We start from the raw sequence: 24929 nt of genomic DNA on the forward strand, positions 1-24929 counted from the left end.
TTGCAATTGTTCCAAAAGCCGGGGAAGGTGAACAGGCTCACTTTAAATACCCTGCTTGGCTGGGGTGGAGCCGGCCGCCATTTCTGTCTTCGTGACAAAGACTCGCAGCATCAGCAGTCTGCCAGCCCTTCGGGGGACACCGTCAGTGCGCATTAGGGCATCACGGAGCCGTGTCCGAAACCCGACGGCACGCCTCTTACGGGCAGCCTCCAGACGCCTCAGGACACGCTCCGTGGGGTGAGGACGGGAGTGTCATCGGGATCACACCATGGTCAGTCAGGCCTCATGAAGAGAACCTTGCAGAACTCGTGGCCGACATATGCGTGCATGTGCGACGTGTGAGGAACAGGGATGGACGCGCCCTATGATTTATCCAGAATCTAAATGAGGTAAACGCAGATGTCTGTCATGTGGTACTGAAACTGTCTAGTCTGTCCCTAGGATTGGCCTGTATTTCTACACATGTATAGGGCATCAGATAGAACAAAGTTGGTGTTCCAAATCCCAGGAAGCGCCCATTCTTATACTCCTGAAAAAGACGTTTAACTACTTATGTAAAAATGCTGCAGTTTATTAGGTTTCCTTGGACAAAAGCATCAACTGAGAACTCAAACCACTGATCAATATCAACATTGATTCAGCCTTTACGGTCACTGGACAAAAAATGTAAAAACATAAGGGACATTAATTTGTGCATATAAGTTGTGTTAATTGGTTTGTCGGAAATCGGTTGGACAGAAGACACCAATATGGCAAGTTTAACATAAATTCACATGGAGGACGGCTGTGTAATTTTCCAAGAAATGCTGTGGGATATTGGCAGTGCGGCGGTCAGGAACGATCTATTCATCCTCACGCACGCTGCTGCTGTAAGGACAGCCGTGGAAAAGGGCTGTCAGGATCCGGCATGAAGTGTCTCCGGATTGTGCCGCTGCCTCAGCCGGCTGTCAGCACCGACGCGAGGTGGTGAGTGAAGCCGCCGGGCGATTTTGACGGCCAGCTGTCAGTCACGAAGCGGAGGGAGTTCAGGATGGGAAACTCAAGGTTATGTCAAAGCTGAGCTGTGGGGGGGGGGGGGGCTTAAAACAGATGGGGGTGGGCAGAGGGAAAGAAGAGGGGAGGAAAACAGGGAGAGGTTTAGGTCCGGAGACAGAGGGGAACCGAGAGAGGTAAGAAAAGACGACTTCATAAATATGAGACAGAGGGAAACAGAGATGGATGTCATTTATACCAAGTGGAGCCAGATTGGCCCCCATATGTCATACACTGAGGTCACTTCCCCATATTGATCAGAGCTTATAGGGTGGCTCATCACAATGAAAATGGCCAAAATAAAAAAAACAACAACAACATATTCCATATATGCACTTGCATCCTGAACGTGGATGCATATTTCATCTGAGGTGCTTTTGGGGTGGAGGGGGGGGGCTGAGGGATAGATAAGTGAAATAGACTAAATGTACTTTATTGCTCATCAAAGAGAGGGGAAAAAAATGACAGTGATGGAGAGGGTGGTGTTCTATCTGCAGTCAGGCTGGGTCAGCTTACCAGCAGTGGTGGTGGGGGGGGGAAGGAAAGGCTGTGAGGAGGGAGGAGCATATGAAGAGAAACTAGACCCAAGGCAGTGTCCGGGGGCCAGGTGAAAACGATGCCCGTCTGGAGTGAACAAGACAGGTCAGCTAATGTGGCAGGTGCTATGATGTCAGCCTCAGCCCTGCTAATGAAGAACAGCAGATTAGTAATGGTTCAGAGCCTAACAGCGACTTAGCCCATTAAACCAAACCTTAAGATCCTCCTAAAGCGAAAAGCGATGGCAGCCCTTTCCAACGTCCCCTGCAGTTCGCCAGAGGTCTGCACGTATTTTTGGCCCATGTCGTATTTCACTCTCGTTTTCAGCCCTTCCATGTGATTTGTGACAGGACGAGCCTGAGGTCCACCTCGCGTAAAAATATGCCCCCATAACTCTTTCTTGTTAGGTCATTAACGTAATTTATTTGGCCAAGGTTCTAATTGGAAACTATTCAGGGTGGTGTTCGGCCATTATTCCTCCACACGCTGGTTAAAATTATATAATCCACACGCTGGTTAAAATAGTTTTTTTTTCCCTTTCCCCTCAACCTTTCACTTTCTTCCTCGTGTCTCCACGGTAGGTCGTTTCACTGGTTGACTTGTGAAGGTGATGACACAGCATTGCTCACTCTGGAGGGGGAACAATGTGCTCCGTTACAAAAATTATGTATGCATCAGGACCCAGGTTCCATCAATTATGCTCCTTGGAATACAGGGTCTGTGCTGTCAGTGCCTTTCGTTTACATTAATTCATTCATTCATTTCTTTGTTTGTTTACATGTATACATTTAGCAGACATTTTTGAACAAAGTGACATACAAGTACATTACAATAGTACCTTACAATCATACAGGGGTCAAAAAGGCAACTAGGCAAAAGTACAGCTAAACTGGGCTTCCAATAAATGACCAGTGACATGCACAAGTTAGCAAAAACAGCAAAATACTTTGTAAAAAGATGCAGAAAGAAGCGAATAAAAGATCTGGTCAACTCAAAAACAAGTGCAAAAATACAAGAACGTCCTTGGATACACAAGAGAGCAGATAAAGGATAGCAAAAGAGAGCAGGACAGTGAATGGATCAGCTAGTTGAGGTGTTTGCTAGTTGCAGAATCTCACACGACAAGCAAACACTTAGGGCATACTCATACAGGGCTCGGTTGCCTTGTATCATGCCCAAGCACAACTGCCCCCCTCCTCACTCTCCCAATTGTCTGCGCTCACATTGCACTTTAACAATGCTGGCCTGAGCATGCTTCCTCATCACCGTGCAATTTTTTTTGTTTTGAAGGAAAACGCTATCGCACCACAGATTTTAATTCATGTTTAATATCCTCATGTTGTGACTTATTTGGAGTCATTTCTGGCACAATGACACACACAGATTTATCACGTATTTAACACAGCGATTTTTGTTTATTCCTGTTGCACTGATAAGAACCCACATTTTACTAAATATCTGAGTTTGTGCAGACTACTGTTGCACAAGATACATCACTAACTATCGAATCAGAATCAAGGACCTAAAATGTCTAAACTGCTCCTGAAATTCAGTTATACCCTATATCAGCATGCCACGCACACAGCGTTATCATTCTCACACAGCTGAGGGATCTCCAGGTGGTGCTGGCTTGCCAATCGCATCAGAAATGCTTTCTCAGGCGGCAATGTGATGTTTTCAGCAATATTTAACAATAAGTTTTTCATTACTACAGCTAATTAGCTCTTCAAAAAGTCTGTGTTCTTGATGGACATTTTATGTGTAGCGGGTAATTTCCGGAGACAGATAAGGAATCCCCCATGTGTCCTGCTTGAAAGCACAGTGACGACTGGAAAACTCCTTTATAATTAAGGAAAAGAATTAAGCACTTACTGGAACGTAGAATCCACTGGGACGGCTGCTTTCCTGTTTGCCGACCTTTGCTGTGAATACAAGAGAATGGGTTTCCCTTAGCAACAGTCATGCCATGTAGGTCAACTGATGTGTGAAGGTGGGGGTTAATCTCTACACCAGGAAGCCCCTGAAAACGGTCTCCCAAGAGAGCCTAAATACAAAACGTGTTCAAAAGCTTCCGAATACAAATTCTTTACAGATTACATACTTGCAATGCTATACATATAATCTGTCAGCTGTTACGTTTTTCTGGGAGACATTCATGTATTTAGCAGATGATTTTGTCCAGAGCAACATGCAAGTGAGGGTTAGATAGTAAGGTCATCCAGACCCTGGAACAGCTAAGTTTAAGGACCTAGTGTAAGGACCTCATGGAGAAATCCATGGAGAGTCCTAACCTGCAACTGCACACTGTCCATCTCTGGAAAGACCATCCTCCGAGGGCGAGAGAGAAGTGACTTTTGTAAAATATAGCATAATATATAGTTTCATTAATAGGCTTTTACAAATAGCTTGTCCCCTGTACTGAATTTTAGTTACCCAATCCATTCCTGTTATGCTGTACTCTCTATGGTACCTCATCGTTTTCATTTTGAAGTTTCCTGAAAATACTGATGGATGAGAACATTTGGTGTGAGGGCTTGGCAGCGGCTAGGCTGGGCCGCCCTTAGCGGCCACTCGCAGACCAGCCATCCATCTCCACGAAGGTCATCCCTTTCCCAAGGGGAGGGAGAAGCAACTGTCACTTCACTATGTCTTGGTGTTGGCCCTGAGGAGCTGTTTGCTGATTTATGAAGCCCCAGCAGGAGTTGATGAGGGAGATCAGGCCTTCAGAACGTAAATATTGTCTCCAGTGAACTTTTTTTTTCCCACTGGATTAAGCACATGAAAAAAAACGTGACAGCCACAGAAATTAAACAACGCCAGCTAGACTTACGGTGCAGACGCTGGTACAACAAATGGCGGCTTGCAAGCCTGACTTTGTTCATGACTTTGTCCCAGAGATGCTTCCTGCCAGGCTGTGAACTGTGCCAGAATTAAGCTGTCGATGACACTGAGTTTCATCTCCGTAAGCATGAAGGAAAACCTTCCATTGTTTGGAGATTGCAAGCAAGTCACACAAAACTGGAAATCTAAGAACTGGAAATGGTTGGTTATAAACACTGAGGATATTTCTGTCCAAAGGCTTTAATATCCTACTGAAAATGAAAGAATCTTTGATGCCAAAAACAGTATTAAACTCTATGTGGTACTATGGTCATTTTCACATAAAAAAAAATAAATCAAATGAGAAGCCACCACACTGGGATATATTCATAATGTAAATATTCATATTTTATGAACAACTCATAGCTTAATTTACTATTGCTGTGGCAGTAAATTGAGTCAGGTTGTGTATTTCTTATATGCTGCTACAAAGATATTGCATCAACCATACAGTACATTCATCTTAAGATTCCTTTCTAATCTAACTGGATGGAAGAGAAATCATTTTTAAGAATGCCCGCCAATCCCTCGTTACAAACTGCAATGATTAATTGATGGGACGAGACACGACACCGTATTGTGGATGTCGGTTACTCTACACCCCCAACTCCATAGCGAATCTGAAGTGGTTGGCAAAAGAGCCGCCCATCATTTATTAATTTCGTTCAGAAGCAGTGCTTAAAAGTCGCGGGTCGCCGTTCGCTCGTGCTAACGATTAAAGCCACGTGACTGCCCATGTAATGTCCTTCATATCAGACACGCAAGCCGCCTCGACTAATCGCCTATCCATCTTCCTCACCCGTTATCCTGCTCAGGGTCGTGCGGGTACTCCGCTCATCTTGCTCACGCTAGTCAGATATAATATTCATTAAGATGATACGTTCATGTTAGAAAGCATGGTGAGCAACACTGAATTGCAACAGAAACGAATAGTTAAGATCGCATACACATAACTGTCAAAAATATCCCTTTATTCAATCTCCAAATGATCGTCCACTATGTGGTTTTAACCAGGTGAAATTATTCGGTGTTTATTTATCAGTCAAGTTACTATTGATTACCCAGATGCCCAGTGATCTGTGGCCAGTTCCAGTTAATAAAAACACCAATGGCTTAGTATTTAATATATATTTAATATTTAATTTGTATAGCATGTAAAATATAATGCTTATGTTTATCCAATCATATCCCTTTTGAAAAAAATCAGATCCCATATAATATAGAAAGACGGCAGGTCGTGTATACACTTTAGATGCAATGTACATGCATTCAGATTAATCCAAAACATTACATTACTCTTGTCTGCTATAAAAAAGTATTTCATCCTCATCTGCTGCAGCAGCCAGAAGATACAAGGTGGCCAGAATTACGTTGACTGACAATGTGCCGCCCAGGAAGCTACGGATGGGTCTCTGGTGACAAGCTGCTCAGGTGGATTACAAAGCAAATCCGGAAGATTGTGGCACCTCCTGACACTTGAGGTGTCCAGGTGCAAAGCGGTCTGGGGGGTCCTACTTTGGAAGACAAAGAAGCTAATTTTCCAAGTTCCCAGGTTAGACTAAAAAAATACTGCTCAAAAGGTGAAACAGTAAAACTGAAAGACTTTGCCGTTACACAAGAGAATCTGACACCAGCCAGCCAGAATAAGGATAAAATCACATACGCTGCCATGTCGACTTTTTGTAATGGCCCTTGATTTGCATTTTTGGGTTACAGTTATTCTGTGCATGACGGAGGGCATGTAGAAAGCCTCTACAGGCCATGAGCATCTGTCTTCCACCTTCTGAAGGCTGTAAATAGATAAGGTAGATCTCTGTGTGCTAGGATGAGTCCGTAATAAATGCGTGCAGCCTTGCAAAGAGGCAGGGTAACTAGAAGTTCAACAGGACAGCAGCCAGCACGGTAAGTTAAAGACACAGCTTTATGAAAATAAATAATTCTTGTTTGAGCTGCAGGTCCCTGCAGTAATACCCTAAACTGCTTTGTGGCAGTGAAATTATGCAGCTGTAAAAATTCTGACACGCTTCAGATGAAAGTGTCTCAGATCAGTGGCATAATAATTATATCACAGAAGTGACAGCTTTCCCTCAAAGGGACGGTAAAATCCCAGCATGCATGCTGGAGGAGTGACAGGAAGCAGGGAAAGGATCTTTGTAAACACCATAAATCAGCTGACAGTCTCAGCATTCAGTTGTCTGACCTGTCAGGTTCTACTGGGTGCAAATGAATCGATGACTCATTGTTATTGATTATCTGTGCATAGCTTCTGTTGGTGATGTGAATACCAGACCGCAAGCTATTTCCCACGGCCTGAAACCAGGTGCACGGTTCTTTTTGGGAGGCTATGCCTGCCCAGGACCGTCTACCGAAAAATGTCACAGAAAAGCTTAAGCAGCCGGTACTTCGATTTCTCAGTATGGCATTTAATTGAGACTGAACCCGTAGTGAATCCAAACTGATCCCACAGTGGGATTAAAATGTTTTCGGCCTTGGCACAGACTGGGGTGTGCATCTGAGGCTCCAACACAGCATCTAAAAGTTATCTTCTAGATAGAAAATATCTCGAGAAAGAAGAAATAATGTTGGTTAAGATCACATTAAGTGTGGAGCTGAGTAAAACTGAATAACATATTAATGCCTGTTGTGAAGATCGCCTTTTAGACAAATAACCATGAAAATAAAAAATATCTATGGTCTATAATTAGCATTATCCAGAAGCAGTATATTAAATGATTATATCCTCATGAGATCCAGCAATTCATTTTAATCCTCCATAGAGGAGATTATGTTTTTGCTCATATCTCTTACACTATACATGAGACTCTATTAAGTCCTTTTGTTCCTTGAAGAGGACAATTAAGTCTGTAAGATGACATCACATGTATGGGGGTCTGCTTTTTACCATCCCAATATTAAAGTCACATGTTAAAATGTAAATGAAAAACTTCTTTTTTCCGCTAGATCATAGGAGGATACATTACTTAACTCTGGGGTCAAATTGACCCCAAAGGCATATGTGAGATAACTTCTCATAGTAACATAATTATTGTAGAAGCGTATTAGAGTTAATTCATAAATAACAGGAAACTTAATAATTGTTTATTGTTTGTTAAACTGTGTGCAACTATTAAGCAACATATGTGGGACCTGATAAAGAACAAAGTGAGTCAAGGAGGAGTGACAGTCAGTGAGTCAAAACAGGCGAACATGACTCACACCCAGGGCTTCAAGGAGGGGTATGTGACTGATACCCAGTGAGTCGAGCTGGGGTGCAAGAGCAATAGTCCGAAAGGTGAGTAGTGGCATGACGGATAGCTGGTCAATTGAGGGAAGGTACATGACTGACAGTGAGGGGGAAAATAGGCATTCTGCAGTGTCAAGGTGTCTGGAGTCAAGGCAGATAGCTGTGACTCAATCGATTACAGCATTCCTTGCCATCCGGGGCCTTTGCACAAGGGCAATAACCTTATCACACCCAAGCCTGTTTAGTCCCTAGTAATAAATCAGGCTCCAAAGGCTGGGCAAGTGTGATACACCAACAGCATCATAGCCGGGGACCTGATATATAAGGTGGCCAAATTGGAAGCAAAGCGCAGATGTCCTCTCACGATTGTCTTGGGGGTGGATTGTCACACCGTTAATTACCCAGGCCCGCCACCAGAAAGCTTATCAGATGGTGGAGCGCTTCCAGACTCTCAATGTCTATACGCTCTTCTGCTGATTCAGTAACAAAAGTAAGATCTGTGCTCCCCACTGGACACAACACAAGATCAGATGTGTTTAGCCACTGCCAGAAGTTACAATGAGGGAAACAAAGCATTACAGGGTCCCCATTAAATCCCTATTATTTGCTCGCGGGAGTTTTACTTACACAAAAATGTTCTGAGAGCAGAGTAGAAATTGATTGGTTCAGAGAGATAACAAATCAGATTGTAGAAGAGGTGGGTCCAAGCAACTAGAGGAGGTGGGACCAAGACATCTGATTAGATGATCCTACATCCTCTACTGTCTGATTGGTTATCTCTATTATTTCCACATGGAAGTTTTTGAAAAAGCTTTGAGAGAAAGTGGCACCTCCCAATTTCTTCCCCCTAGAGAAGACGTTACCAGAACATTAGATTGGATCATATATACTGATAAAACATTAGATAATTGGCAGATTTACACCCTACAATATTCTTCCTGTTTTTTTATTAAACCATGTTGGCTACTCTGCAGAGTCTCCTCCTATTAACAGCCTACCTGTCCTCGCACCCTAACCCTGGTAGGTGTTATCTTCAGAAAGGCAAAGTAAGGATGCTAGTTTGAATGCTCTGATGTCACGCCTGTCGCTCTTTGTAGTTACGGGCACTCTTCAGATCACGGACACAGATTGCAGTAACCGAAGGCGAATCCGCAAGGACCATGTTCAGCGAGCGTGCACGCCGTCATGCAACGCTGGTGTCTTTCTTCACTAGATTACACCAGAGCCCCATTTCCCTGCACAGCACAAGATCTCTGCCTTATGGGACCAATAGTATGTCCCTCTAGCAGAATCCACTTGCCTAGAGGAAAATTATTTATGAAAATTATATAAATAATTCCAAATGTTGGTGCCTCTCCCCAGGGAATATAAAAATATTACCATTATTACCACCCGTAATAACCTGACCTTCACATTATATGTTATAGGCTAAAATACACAATGAATAAAATATCTTACTGCCTCAAGCAACTGCCCAGTTATTACAAGAGCAACTGATATTAATATTTTTTATTTAGCATTTCTGTTCTTTCATGAGAGAAGTTAGCTGGGAACAGAATAATAACAGCTATGGGCAATAAAAGGCATAAAATCATTTAGAATGCCTTAAAAACCAGGAAAAACGCGGTAACATAACCAAATACAGATCTTCAATCCAGCAAAAAATTATACCAGAAAATATAAACTAGCTGATCTGTTTAATGGTATTTTACTTATGTTAATATGATTTTAAAAAATTCCACCGTTTATATGATTGTATACAGTTTCAGACATAGGTGAAAACTACTGTGCTCTTCTGTCCATAAACACACGTGCACGCACACGCCAGCACACAGTCCCCAAGTTCAGCTCAGCCGAAACATTCTTTAGAGTTTAGAGGATTGAAACACGCCCTGTGACCTCCACGCTGTTATCGCTGGCCCACCGCGACGGATCCGCTCGTTGCCCCCCCAATGAGTTCCGTCTCTCTGGTCCCAGTAGCTGTCAATTCTAAGCATGCCCCGCAGCCTGTAAGGGGTGTAAATTTCCGGCCCTTTTCTCATACCGGCGGTCCCGCGTGACCTGAACGAGAACCTTGCTTTGAGTAATGTTAAACCCACGGCACATTCACTTCATCTTAATGCGATCCAGGAATGTCGCTGTATTCGGACAATGACCACCTTTGTCTTCATCTTTATCTTCATCTCCATGGTCGAGAGGCACAGATAAATTACTACAGTGTCATTTAAGTGGAATCTGGGCACGGGTGCTTTTTTGAAAGATAAGCCTTAAGTTCGTTGGTTCTTAGCCATCAAATTGGTTATAAAGTTTTTATTCATTTACATTTGAATTAGATGGTATTAGTTTCATTACCAAAGGCTAGAGCACGGATCATGTGTAATCGATATCTTTTATCATTATTATGCGAGGTTGTGCATTTTCTGTCTGTGCAGCATCAAGTTTCAAATATTAATGCATTAATCTTTTAATAGAAAAAAAACTGTTTGACCACATGTGCTGTTTCACAGCAATAGCACCATTTCTAATAATAGATGGCATCAGCTGAAACAGATTGCGTTGGCACAAATAGCCCAAGAAATGAACAAGCCAGGAATCCTGCATGCTTAAATCATAGGGACAGGGACAGGGACACATCTATCCTTCACCGAGCCCTCTGGCTTTTAGCTTACAGTAATTAAATTCTGGAAAGCTGAATAGAGAAGATTTGGCCGGCTGATAACTCATGGAAGCCATAAAGACCAACCATAAAAGCAAAATGGTGCTGAATTGACTGTCACCTCATTTTACAGAAAATGGGTTAGTACCATGTAGGTACAACTGAAACGAACCTTTACCTCCAGTGACCAGGGCAAGGTCTTCAGTAGAACTGCACCTATACGAGATGTTAATACTTTTTCTGCACAATGTTTCTTCAAATGCGATATACCGTGTATGATTTTATAAGATGCTAGAACTAGGGTTGCAAAATTCTAGGAATATTCTTGTTAATTCCCATACTTTCCCGTTAATTCCCATGGAAAGTTTCTAATGTGGAATATTTCCAAAATTCCCCAGCTTAACTTCCCATGGAACGGAAAGTTTCAGGAAAATTTCCAGAAATTTTCCAGCCCTTTGCAACCCTAGCTAGAACTCAAAACCACCTCTGAACAGTTCGGAGCATTGGCCGACCAGCAGGGGGTGCCATCCCCTGGGAAATATGCGAAATGGAATAATGAGCGGGCTCCAGAGGATGCGACAAAACAGATGATCCACATCATTAGCCAAGGGTCTGAGACCCCGTTGTAGACATCCATGGATCATGATGGTCCACAAAATATATTATCTACAGAGCTAGTACCCCAGTCAGCCAAGAAAGACATCATAAAAATAATTATTTTATATGAGCCGTTCAGTGAAAAGCTTAAAAATCTGGAAAATGCCACATGGAAACTAGAAATAGTTTTCATAACAATCTTTTTATAGTCCTCTACTCACGGCGTGGTTTTTCTCACTGTATCTAGGTCTATTCTAATGATCTATTCAAAGGGTCTTTGGAATATCTATGGAATAAGAATCATTATAACAAATTACGTCACTGCATAAACTGGCAAATGCTAAAGACAAACGATATTTAGTACAAACAAATAATGATGTTACCAAATGTACTTCAACTTTTTTGACAAATGAAGACTCACGGCGCATATTTCAAACATATAGGCTACCATTGTTGTGTTCGTCATTACGGAGTTATTTATTTTGCCTTAGGCCATTTATATATTTTTGCCTGCTTTTTATATAGCTGAAAGCCATCCAGAATTAGGAATTGCAAAAACGGTCCGCAGTGTGGACCCGTCCTCATCACGAAAGGGGGCGAGGCTTTGCTGGAATCATGAGAATACGGATGGACAGCAATTGATTGCGTCCACAGGGCGAGATCTCCCCGAGTCCAAAAAGATGAGCTGTCGCCAAACGAAACCGCAAACCCGCCTACCATACTAGACAAACATCGCGCTGAAATAAATATCAACCGAGATTAAAGGGAAAAAAACTCATACAGGGCAATAGGAGAGAGCGACATTTAAGCATGTCGACCTGAGCATCTTCTTTAAACCTACTTGGGGCGAGTAGGACCGCTCACGATCTGCACATCAGGGGGATTAAGACGCCTTATTTCAAAATGGGAATGATGAAGACATGGGATGATTACCATGGCAACGACAGGGCGTTTCGCATTTCTAAACTGGCTGTGTGTTGGGCTACAACGACCTGCGTGCTGCTGTCGCTGACCAGAGCCGAGTGGTGCCCGGCGGGCTGCACCTGTGCCGAAAGCACAAGGACCGTCACCTGCCGTGGCTTGCAGGAAGGGGACTTACCCATGGATTTTCCCCACTGGGTTACCAATCTGATTGTGAAGGGAAACAACATCTCGATTTTGCTCAGTGAGGGCTTTTCGCCCAACGGGACTCGGCTGGAGCTATTGAACCTGTCGCTGTCGGAGAATAACATCCAGATAGTCGAAGGAGGTGCCTTCCTGGGACTTCCGCACTTGCGGAGGTTGGATTTGAGCGGCAATCGGCTGATTTCGATCTCCGTGCGAGCCTTCAGCGGCTTACAGGAGCTGAGATATCTTTGCCTGAACGTCTCCCTGACCAATTTAGCCGTCGCACAGGTGTCGGGTGCACTTACGACCGGCACTTTGCGCCGGCTCCAGTGGCTGGAACTATCGGGCAACCGCTTAAAAACTATTCCTCTGAACACATTGGACAAGCTCAACCTGCAAGTACTGGACTTGACGAATAACTCCATCCAGACCATTGGTAAAGAAAACGTCTCAAGGCTGTCCGAGCATAAGGCGATACGTGTGTTTCTGGCTTCCAATCCTTTTGATTGTAACTGCGATCTGCAGAGTTTGTATTTCTGGTTGCAGAACGCATCACAATGCCCGGACGCAAGCCTTTTACAGTGCTCGGAGCCCGAGGGCAAAAGGGGAACACCCCTAGAGAAACTCCATAGGGAAGACCTGGATTGCACAAACGCTGACCTGGAAGCCGTGTCTTATGTGTTTCTTGGAATCGTTTTGGCCCTGATTGGCGTCGTGTTCCTCATGGTTTTGTATTTAAACAGAGAAGGCATCAAAAAATGGCTAAACAACATCAGAGAAGCCTGTCGTGATCAGATGGAGGTGTACCATTACAGATATGAGCAGGACTGCGATCCAAGACTTGCTAATGTGGCTGTATAAGCTGATTTTATTAATGACATTGCTTATTTATACCATATTTAGACTATATTCAATTTCCAGTTCACTGAAATATAATATGTCTTATTGACTGATTCATATTCAGTAATGGGATACAATATGATAGATGCCTATGGATACAGTTCTATTGCTATTTATTGTTCTTATTAAATTATATTTAGAAACAAAGCTAGCAATTAATCATGTTGTGGGAAACTGTGAATTAGAGAAATTCGTTAGATCTACTGATTAGATGATGTTCGTGCAAATACGGTAACCTACTTATGCAAAAGTGTTTAGTTTGAAAGCTGATATTTAGCTTTTCGGATATAGGATCACTTAAGTTACGGATGTTATTTATCACATCAGTATAAAGATAAGAGGTAACTATAGGTAACTTTGTGCAGTCAACACAGACTCATGTATTATACGCGATATGTAGCTTCTGGTAAAACAACACGAAGATCTCAATGACTTGCTTCAATAGAAACAAACGACGTTTATAAGAACTGTACATATGTAAATGGGAATAAAGCGGTACTCTATTATCCACTCTCTTGTTAGTAATGATTTTTAAAAAATGTTAGTACTAATAGAGGCGCTTCCTATTCAGCGTCTCGTATATGTCAGTTTCGGCAACGGGATACATTGAACCCAAAACATACCCAAATATAAAGCTCGGATGCAAAGCTGCAGAGTTAGTTCTGGTGTGCGATATGATGCATAAACGAAACTTTAGGGTGTGCGTGCGGAGGGAGGGGGGTGTTTGGGGGGGAGTAGGTTGGGAATGTACTTCACCGCTCTCCGGAGATACTGCAAGGTCATTCCTACAATTTAGGCTACCTACAATACTTTGGCTCATAGTCTTCACAAAATGTGTTTAAGGCTTTGATTTTCTGTGCAAGTGAATTAATCTTTCCAGCAAGATCTTCAGCCGATGTCTATATACAATATGTATTTATTCTGATTTTGTAAATCCTTTTTTACGCATTATGCAAATTCATGCGAGAAGTACTTACCATAATTCACTTACCAGCAGTGGATGTATTATAATAATATGTAAATTATATGTATAAAATACTTACTACATGCACGATTCTTTGGATCATGGGGCCCACTCAAGGTACCGTTCTGTTCTCTGAACAGGAAACAAAACATTAACATCGCGTTTTCTAACAGAGAGCCGTCGTTTTACTGAAGTTGACTGCGCTAGCAGCATCTCATCTGGTTACTGACGGGAATGATAAAGTCCAATAAAAATTCCCCCCCGTGTCAATAACTATATGTATTCCATAATATACTTTATGAGTCTGACCCGTTCAGTGCTTGTCACAAACATAGACAAAGTGCCTCTTTGCTGCGGTAGGAAGATCAGTCTCTTTCAGGGTTTAAAGTCGTTTTAATCGTAGTGATCAATTGGCTATTACCATGGAGGAAATCGCGAGGTCAAGTTATTGGCCACAAGAAAAGAAATCGTATTATGACATAAATCGTATGTCATATGTTTTCGACATTCTCCATTTTGATATCTTTAATTGTAGCGCAAAATCATCTTGGGTTACTATGGAAAATTAACTGGATGGAATTTTCGGTCTCCGTGGTGGCGGTATTAAATTCTGATTGTTAATTAATTAATCGTCTATGCTCGTAATATTGGAAACCGAGGAGCCATCTAAAAGAAATCTGAGTTTGGTTACTCAAGCGCAATGTGTATAGTCACTTAGGTTACTGGTCAGGTAAATAATCACAACTGTGAATCACTACGGCTGGCTGTGAGCTTATAAAAAGGAACAGGACGATTTGTGAACAAAGCTCCGCGTTTTCTGCATGCCTCGAATTTACCTTATGTGACACTTCCACACGATGATTTTTAAGATTACGTTTTGTGTTTACCTTCTTTAAAAACCTGTCAGCCATTTATCACGAAGTTTTGTCAATTTCAACCAGGCACTTAGCCAGAAATGAACTTAATTAAAGGGGGGAATGCCGGGGAGGTCAAACCTCATTTTGCTGTTTGCCTAATTTCAACGTATTTTCTTACGTCTTTTTACATGGTATAAAATAATCCAGGGCATCATACCTCGTTACACAGTTAAATGATGTAAATAGTTCTGTAGCGCTTTCTTGAAAAGATTAAATCAACTATAATATATACATGTTTAATAAGATTTAATCGCATCCTTGGATGCATCTAGAATTTCAGTATTAAATCGCATGAGGTTCTAGTGACATTGTTTAGCGTGAAGATTAAGTGCTGGTCAAGCGCGTGCGGAATCCGTGCAGTTATACGTACGACTGAGCCGCGTCCGCTGCTGTTAATGTGCGGCGACAGACCGGACGATCAGAGTCGTGCGAATGTGTAACTTTTAAAAGTTACCATGTGTACAAAAGAAACAGGTACCATTGAACAAAAAAGTTTTTATCATTTCCATTGTGGCAGCACTAGAAAGTAAGGTAACTAAAATACAATGCAAGTTGGTTTTGTGAAAAAGGAAATTACAATGAAGGCAGTATAACCTGCAGTTCTTGGAAATGCAGACTAGGTCATAGTTCATACTTGTCATTAAAACAGTAACTCAACCCACGTTTTTCGGTTACAGCGCCGGTAATATGCTCTACCTTCCTTTTAATTCAGTATTTAGAGCAAATGTCAAACGAGTTCAGCTCATTATATCGGCGCTATCAGCGCCAGTTAAAACATGAACACACTACGGCCTGCCACGACCAGTTTCGTAGGAATTTGTAATGTTTCGTAATAGGTCTCGGTCGGCTTTTGCAGTTTTATTCAGCAGCTCCATCTGCTGTCTTATCTGTGCACATCGCAGCAATGAACAAACGCCTCGCCTGTTTCCCAAGAAGCGGGACCGTCTTCGCCATATCATTTTAGAGTGTAATTCAGGAAAAGCACAGCAGGGACAATGTGATCAGTGGAGATTTATGCTTGGCAGTTTTGAAATAGGGAGTTTCAGCGGGAAATGGTTCAGCATTTTCTCGGAAAGTGCTTCTAACTGATCTGGCAACTTAAAACCAGAGTTACCAAGCAAAACAGAGATTTGGCCAGATCGAGTGGAAAATTACGTGGCATATATTACACCCCGTCTGTCTGTTAAGCTGCATGTATCTAGGCTAAGTGCATCACTTCAGCTCGTTCGATAACACCTCACACTGCCACACGTGGATGTTTGTCACCAGGGGCAAAAAACTGCTTAACAACCCCCATGAGGAGTTCGGCTTTCAAAAGTTGTGTTTGACTTGCTTACGCAATTACGACAAGCCGTTCATTCTGGGTCTCATTAGGACCACCGGTGTGGATTAAGGGATCCACACTGGGCTTTGCAAGCACTTGTTTACACTATCATCTCCTTTAATTTCGTGTTAGGGTCTAATTTATAGTCATTATCATGTAATGAATGTGTTTTGTTTACTGTTGTTGATGGAGTTGTGGGCTCTGGGGCTTTAGCACCTGCAGAGTAGCCCTCACTGGATGTTCTCACCAATACTGCTAAGTTAATGAATCCCATAAGGTACTGTAATACCATCACCTCGACAACAGATTCATCACACAGTTGTGCTGTTTACCTGTCTAAAGTGTATATAAAAATGATTTCCAATGCTGAAATTTGACCAAATAATGTCAGCTTTGAACATTTATATTAATGTATCTTCCATAATTTCTTATCCAGTATGGGGTCATTTAGTCTGCACCTATATTATTCCGTTAAAAATGTCTATTGTAACCCAGGCCTAGGATAATTCAGTCTGCCTTATTTGGGTCATATGTTGTTCCTTAACTACACTTCTGCACATTCTTGCTACGCTGTGTGTGTGCCTCTTTTGGTACAGCAAGAAACGAGGACCTAGCACTCATTTTCTAACGAATTGGGCAGAGTCTGGACTTTATGCTGTAAAGGTATTCTTGGACCTCAGTCCCAGACTTACACACACCCTTCCTGTCAGGATCTGTCCCTGTCAGCCTTGCTGTGTTCCTGTTTGGCTAGCAGGCATCACTGTAGTGTAGACTTAGTGTATCCTCTGTCCTTTTGCCCTGAATCTCACCCCCTTGTTAGATCAGCCCTAGAGCCTAACCCTCTTTGTGGCTATTCCCAGCCTCCGGTCTTGATGCCTCGTGGTCCTTTTGTTTCTGTTTGATTGTTTAAGTTCAAACAAAGCCCTTCAGTTCACCCAAAGGTTCTACCTGTCCCACCATCCCGTTGTGACACTTCCTGCTATTTCCTGCTCTCTTGGGAGTGTTGATCTTGTAAATGACTCAGCTATGCAGTGAAAGTAAGCAAAACGGCTAAATGACAAAACTTGAAAACAGATTTGGTCAATTTTGTGTCCCTTTGCCCTGTTGTGAGCAACATGATTAAATCAATAAGGAAGCCCATATTTATTTACCTGCATTGATTCTTGCCACTTTTTTTTTATCGGATGTTTCACTCCATCTGATTTATGTCACTTGGGAGTGTAAAACAAAACAATCAATTGATCAACATGACAATGAAAATATGTGCATAGTAAAGAGGTTTGACACCAACCTCTCAACAGTGTGTCTCAGCAGATTAAAACACTGTTTATGCTCAGAAGGCTACCTGCTCCAGTCCTGGATTTGGCCATGTTTTTTCACCATTGGGCCCTTGAGTAAGGACCTCAACTCCCAATTGCTACAGAGACTGTCTGACCCTGCTTTCTCAAAAAAATGTAAGTCGGTCTGGATGAAAAATCATCTGCTATATAAATCAGATGTAGGTCAATCCTCATTGTTCTCTATAACCCAAAGACCTCCGATTCACAAGCACAACCAACAAATAAGATTTAAAAAAACTTTTTTAAGATGTAAAACTTACTGGAATATTGGCGGGACTGTAACCACACCTTAAGCTTGCATATTCCCCCTCCAGCTCTCCAAAATACAGGCAGTTGAGTGGCCTTGTGTGTTATCCGTAGTGAGTGTATGTCTGTATATGTCCTGTTATGGCCTGGTGTCCCATCCAAAGTATGCCATGCATTGTGCCCTGTGATTCCTGCAGCTGCAAACGTATGCAACTTACATAATTTGCAGTGGACAGCTACTTCACCAATCCTTGCTTTGCATACAGTTGACTTTGTAGACAAAGAATAACAGATCTGAGTGATTACCTGTGAGGACAGGTGCCCATCCATCCCTGTCCTATGTGTTTGGTCCCCGTTTGGCCAGCAGGTGTCGCTGGCCATCTTCTTCCCTCTGTCTTCGCACTAGTCCCTAGTGTGTTTTCCTGTTACCTGGACTGCTGCATAGCTCAGTGGGTTGAGCGTGTGGCACCAAGATTGTAACCCTGTATTCTTGGGTCGGAGGCCAGCCTCACATGCTTATTGGTTTTCTGTTTTTCTAGTGTTATAGTTTATCCTATTTATGTTAATTCCATTCTGCTTCCCTCAGTTGCGTGTTAGTATTCCTAGTGTCTGTTTCCCAGCATGTGGTTAATCTAGTTTTGGTCTTTGTTAAAGTTCCCTAGTTGCTGTGCTTGTTAATTGTTAGTTACATTTCTCCACTTGTGGCCTGTTTCCCTGTACTGTGCTCATTGGTTATTGTCTTGTTATTTGTGTATTTAAGTGCCTGCCTTTGTCCTGCTCCTCAGTCTGCCATTGTGAGTGTTGTTTGCTGTTGCTCTGTTTAGTTTCTAGGCCTGCTCCCTGTGTTATCCCAGTCTATCCTTGTTCCTTAGTTGTGTTGAGTTTCCTTGGTGTTTTTTTCCCTGTTTGTTTTCTGACCCCTCGTGGTCCTTTTACTTTGAGGGTTTCCCCAGTGTCTTAGTTCCCCTAATAAACCCCTTTGTCTTGGAAGCACCAGTGGATCGTCCCACCTTTTTCCCCGACTGCGCCATGCCGCACCATAACATTACCGTTCACACTGTTAAACTGTATACACGATAAAAATGTGTCTCACTTGAACATACATATTTGGCTACATGTCACATGTTCACATAATCTGTGCTTTTTGCTGTTTGCAAAAGTTTTCTAACAAGGAATTTAAAAAAGGGAGGCGTTTATTACATTTTTACTTATATAATAGGTCATTATCTGTCCTCAAATTAATCCTATTAAATTATTAATCATGCGCAATTAAATTTGTGCCCTTATTTGACCTTCATAATCAGCTTTGAAGAGACCAATCAAGACTGTGACTGGGCTGAGGAATGTCATGTATGTGTTTTGGGGGGGACACGAAGGGAGACATCTCCGTAAAAGCCATTTATGAAATGAAGACATCTAATTAGGATTGGAGTAGTATCGGCGGCCCCATTAGGCAGGGGAATTTGTGTGTGATGAGAAGAAAAAAAAAAAAAACTCCCGTACCCCGGGACGCAAATTAATTACCACCCCGCTTCTGGATGCTTCCATGTGGGCCCCTGGACCTCACAGAATGTGAGGATGCCCTTCACCTCGATTGTCTCCTCAAAGCACGGCCCGCCCTACTTATTTATTTCACAGCGATTATTACTCTCACTGATAAGGTTTCCGGCAGGGCCAGTTCAGTCCAAGCGATCCAAGCAGTACAAGAACTACCATCGCTGGTCGTCCAACTCCATGAGCAATTATTTGAAAAGAGAAAAAAAACAAACGTGCGTGGTTTAATGAACTCTAAGGATTAAATCAGGAAGACACACATACTTCTGAAACAGGTCCAGAGAATGTAATAAGTACCTCCATCCATCTTTTAACCATTTGTCCTGCTCAGGGATGCATGGTAATATGAGAAACTGTATATTTTAAATTATGTGTAAGCTGTATCTGTAAAAGTATCAGATGTAAACAAAAATAGTTTTTAATAAACATAGTATAATGCCTAAGTTTTATGTTTCAGACTATTTGTTTCAGGGCAGTTTTTTAATAAAGAAGATGAAATTCCTCCAGCACCAAACACTGGGTTCCACTCAGAAAGGGACAGTTTCACGGTCGTCAATTATGGGGGGATGGGGGGGAGGATTGTAACACCCCCCCCCCCCCCACCCAATAATCAAAACCAGTCAATACAACCCACTGGACCCCATTAAATGGATGGAGACCTCAACCCTCCCTCCCAAAGTGATGTCCTTGGACAGGTTCCCATTTCGATTTCTTCTTCCCCCTAGAATCAATATAGTATATCGTATTTTTTGCATTTAACTTACCTATTTCATGCAATTGCATATCTACAGCAGATGGGGGCAGCATAAACACACATGCGTCATTTAGGCATTTGTTTCAGGGAATTTGGTAAGTAATGAGTGACATTGTTGCTTCAAACCTCAAGCGTTGGGTTTTAAATCCAGTCTTTATCATGGTTGTGTGGAGTTTCAATGCACAGTCGAAAAACATTCACTTAGGCTAATTAGCATCTCTAATTTGCTTATGGTTTACAAGTGCGCGCTTACATGTGTCCTGGACTGGACTGGTATCCATGTCTAATACCCTATTCTGCCTGGTTTAGGCTGCAAGCCCCAGCCTCTTAATATAGTGGTAAAATGTCAAATAATGACATTTTAGAATGTTGAAATGATTGAAATGAAAAAGAAGTGGACCTCAGTTTGTTTCGGCATTTTGGTTTGAGTGGATGTTGCCAGTTTTACCATTATACCAGTTGCTGGGCACTACATTCTACAATAGAAAAACTGGCAATCAAGTATAACAATTTTTATATGTTTCTTCATTTCTAACTTTCCCTAACTGAAACATATTCAGAGAAGGCAAGGAGTTTAAATTCAATATATATTTTTTTATATGTTCCACTCATGTGGTGCATAAGAACAAAAGGCGGAGTTCTGTGCGTGTGGTAGGAGGCTGAAGGAGAAGTTTAACTGATGGTACTGTATGTATTAGTGCGCAATGTCAGCAAACTACATATATACTGTATGTATTAGTGCGCAATGTCAGCAAACTACATATGTACTGTATGTATTAGTGCGCAATGTCAGCAAACTACATATATACTGTATGTATTAGTGCGCAATGTCAGCAAACTACATATATACTGTATGTATTAGTGCGCAATGTCAGCAAACTACATATATACTGTATGTATTAGTGCGCAATGTCAGCAAACTACATATGTACTGTATGTATTAGTGCGCAATGTCAGCAAACTACATATATACTGTATGTATTAGTGCGCAATGTCAGCAAACTACATATGTACTGTATGTATTAGTGTGCAATGTCAGCAAACTACATATATACTGTATGTATTAGTGCGCAATGTCAGCAAACTACATATGTACTGTATGTATTAGTGCGCAATGTCAGCAAACTACATATGTACTGTATGTATTAGTGCGTAATGTCAGCAAACTACATATATACTGTATGTATTAGTGCGCAATGTCAGCAAACTACATATGTACTGTATGTATTAGTGCGCAATGTCAGCAAACTACATATGTACTGTATGTATTAGTGTGCAATGTCAGCAAACTACATATGTACTGTATGTATTAGTGTGCAATGTCAGCAAACTACATATGTACTGTATGTATTAGTGCGCAATGTCAGCAAACTACATATATACTGTATGTATTAGTGCGCAATGTCAGCAAACTACATATGTACTGTATGTATTAGTGTGCAATGTCAGCAAACTACATATGTACTGTATGTATTAGTGTGCAATGTCAGCAAACTACATATGTACTGTATGTATTAGTGCGCAATGTCAGCAAACTACATATGTACTGTATGTATTAGTGCGCAATGTCAGCAAACTACATATGTACTGTATGTATCAGTGCGCAATGTCAGCAAACTACATATGTACTGTATGTATTAGTGCGCAATGTCAGCAAACTACATATATACCGAGGTAATTTGCCCATTTAAGCCTTTGCAATTAAGTCTAAGAACCTATCCCAACCTATAACCAGCATACATAAGTTCCACAACAGTCAGGGTTGGGATAGAATATTCTTTATTTGCCAAGTATTAATCTGGTCTTAAAATTATTCTAAATTAAAATTTCCAGAGGTTTCACAGTGGAGTTCTTCCAGGTTGCAGATCACAAACTTGCCTTTACACCTAAACTCTAACCCTAACCACATACTCCTCTATTTTCTATGGCTACCATCACCCACTTTAAGTAATTGCACCATAGGGACTTTCTTACAATGTAAGCGCCTTTGGTTTATTGGTTGATGATATTTAAGTAATTGATTGTGTAATAAGAAACCAAGTTACAAAATGAACTAGGCTGGTATAAAATACAGCTTTGAGAAGTTTGGAGATAACACCAGGAAACTATCGTGGGTGATACACTGGCGTAGACAGCATTAATTTGGTATGTATTTAAGTATCTGTAGTATCTATAGTAATAATATTAAATGGTTATGTTGTATCACCTGCATGCAGCATCTTTCTATTTACCGTCATACTATACGTTTGATGTTGTGTGTATATGTTTCAGGCAGAGGACGAATACAGAAATTACCATCAAATGGAGACGACAACGCAAGACTTGAGTAACTTCACGCGTCCTGTTGGATTTTACATCAGGGGATTCTACGGTCTCAAACACACTGAGTATTACTTTATATTTCTGGCGGTCATGTATGTCTTGACGCTTGTGGCAAATTTAACACTGATGTTTATCATATGGTTTGCAGAAACCCTCCACACACCGAAATACATGGCGGTGTTCAGCCTGGCCGTGGTAGATTTGAGTTTCAGCTCGGCTCTGATCCCGAAAGCCGTCCACATGTATCTGTTTGACTCTAAATTCATGTACTTCAACGCATGCCTGGCGCAAATGTTTTTCGTTGATTATTTCGCTTCGATGGAAGCGTTCTCTCTATGCGTTTTAGCTTATGACCGGCTCATTGCCATCTGTTTCCCTCTTAGAAGCAATTCGTTGAATACAAAACGTAAAATGATGGTAATTATAATTGTGACTTGGTCTATTCCGTTAGTAATAGACGTGGTCATGGTCGCACTGATTCCGCCTTTGCCATTTTGCAAGTCAACTGTAGTGAACAGTTTCTTTTGCGACCATGGTCCAGTGTTTAAGATAGCTTGTGGGGATTATTCTCCAAACTGGTTTATGGCTAGTTTTACCACAGTCTCCATGTACTTTGTGCCCTTTGGATTTATTGCACTGACATATATATTTATTATTTATGCAATTTTGAACATCGCATCCTCGGAGGGCAGATGGAAGGCATTCAAAACTTGCAGTTCCCATTTATTACTGGTGGGTATGTTTTTCGTGCCGTTTTTTGTCACTTACGTCATTGCCTGGGTTAACATTAATATCGACACGGACACACGAATTATTAATACTTCGCTGTCCGCTTCCATCCCTCCACTCCTCAATCCGATCATTTATTCCTTCAAAACAGAAGAAATTCTGGAGCAAATTAAAAAGATTCTCGGTATGAGAAAAAGGAACCCCAACTAGGTCGGTGTAACTGTGACTGCATGGTAGTTGTCTCACAACTCACAAGATAGTTATGTTGTGCGCACAATATACAATCGTAAGCGCTCAAGGAATTATGTGTACATTAGATAATCAGGGTACTGAGCACACTTACGTGAACATGGAGCGGAACACAGCTCATAAAGTAATTAATACTTCAATCTTGACATTCTTGTTACACCGCGATAATGTTAGCCTTATTTTCGATATTCAATTTTATTGTAACAAAACCAATGACACTTTTTAACTGTCTTTGTTCATTTGTCCAATCTCCGGGAAAATGTTTTAAAAACTGCTTGTGTATTGTTGCCCTTTGGGTAAACCCAAGATATACTCGAATAAATCTACTAAGGTTATATACTAAATGTATAATTATTTTTGAAATGTACTAAATATTTATAAAATAGATTTGTCTTTGTATATTTACAAAAGATTTAGAATGTACATGTTAATGCAGTCCTTTATCAATATAGGGTGAAGTCACACAGTTTCTTAAATGTAAAATAAAATGTAATATATCATGTAAGTCTAGGAAATGTGTCTGTATTTCTTTTTTTTTTTTTTTGTCATTTTCACAGTTATTTAGCAAATGCTGACCGAGCGGCATCAGCCAGGCCCTGCAGCGAATGAGATTCAGGCCCTTGCTTGAAGGTTCAAAGGTGAAACCACTCTGGTGACCACCTTCCTATCAGAGGCACAAGGCCCTAACTCATCCCCTAACTCCTAACTCACCTCAGATTGACGATCCCTGCCCCAGTAAAACATGATTCCACCTGCCAGTGCCAGCCGGTCAGCCCTGTGGAGGACATATGAGATTGTTTATGCAACTGGGGGGAGGGGGCGGCAGACTCAGCAGAATCTCGCCAAGGGCACCACAACCCTGAGAGCCAGCCGTTTGGTTTGGGGTTAACTATCATAATCACTACGCTACAGAAACCCATTATTTGATATGTTGCTTATGGATAATTAGTTATTTAGTCATATCTGTTTTTTTTTTAAAAAGCCAGCTATTTCCCCGGCAAAACTTATTGTATACCTTCGTTGATCTTTTCTATGACTGACCAAAGCAGTCTAGTTAAAGTACTAATCTACTGTTCCCTTGTGGTCTGAAGTGTGTTCTGCCTTGTACGGTACTATTACAAAGGGGCTATGAAAGCATAAAATAATGATATGCATGCACACAGATTAAATGCAAGAGCCTGTCTGTCTTTGACATTTAATTGTTTTAACCTTGTACTTAATGATTTACACTCATGGCGAGCTGGACTGTCTTTTAATAGGATGAGACCCACTGGACGTAACTTACATTTTACTAATTAAAATGATGTCTTACTAGTAAAAAATAATTTTTTAAATAATAATAATGATAAATAAGTAATAATAATAATAAACTAGTGAGAATACAAAATCCATATATATATATATACAGTATATATATATATCAATTTTAACTAGTATAAATCATTTATACTAGTAAGAACTGTATAGTTTGTAGTGAAAATTCACATTATAGATATCTTTAATATATATTTTGTTCTAGTACAAATGCAGATCCTACTGTAAGGAATCCACTTGCAGTCTCTTTTCAGCAAAATGGT

General features: G+C 41.3%; 2 protein-coding genes across 3 annotated transcripts; both read left to right on the plus strand.

Annotated features, from left to right (window-relative positions):
* The first annotated feature begins 275 nt into the window (after nt 1–275).
* Nucleotides 276–23714, plus strand: LOC111852151 (olfactory receptor 1f45-like). Of its 2 annotated transcripts, none has more exons than XM_023827711.2 (2): nt 276–389; nt 22324–23714. In XM_023827711.2, the coding sequence occupies exon 2, from the start codon at nt 22354–22356 to the stop codon at nt 23311–23313; it is 960 nt and encodes a 319-aa protein (XP_023683479.1). In that variant the 5' UTR covers nt 276–389; nt 22324–22353; the 3' UTR covers nt 23314–23714. The 2 variants fall into 2 exon arrangements, with proteins under 2 accessions (XP_023683479.1, XP_023683478.1); XM_023827710.2 differs by having other exon boundaries at nt 389–966.
* On the plus strand, nt 11559–13463 carry tpbgl (trophoblast glycoprotein like). The gene has a single exon (XM_023827709.2). The coding sequence runs from the start codon at nt 11850–11852 to the stop codon at nt 12912–12914; it is 1065 nt and encodes a 354-aa protein (XP_023683477.1). The 5' UTR covers nt 11559–11849; the 3' UTR covers nt 12915–13463.
* Nucleotides 23715–24929: the final 1215 nt, after the last annotated feature.

This window comes from Paramormyrops kingsleyae, chromosome 18 (assembly GCF_048594095.1).
Source record: "Paramormyrops kingsleyae isolate MSU_618 chromosome 18, PKINGS_0.4, whole genome shotgun sequence".
In the NCBI taxonomy this organism is placed as follows: Eukaryota; Metazoa; Chordata; class Actinopteri; order Osteoglossiformes; family Mormyridae; genus Paramormyrops; species Paramormyrops kingsleyae.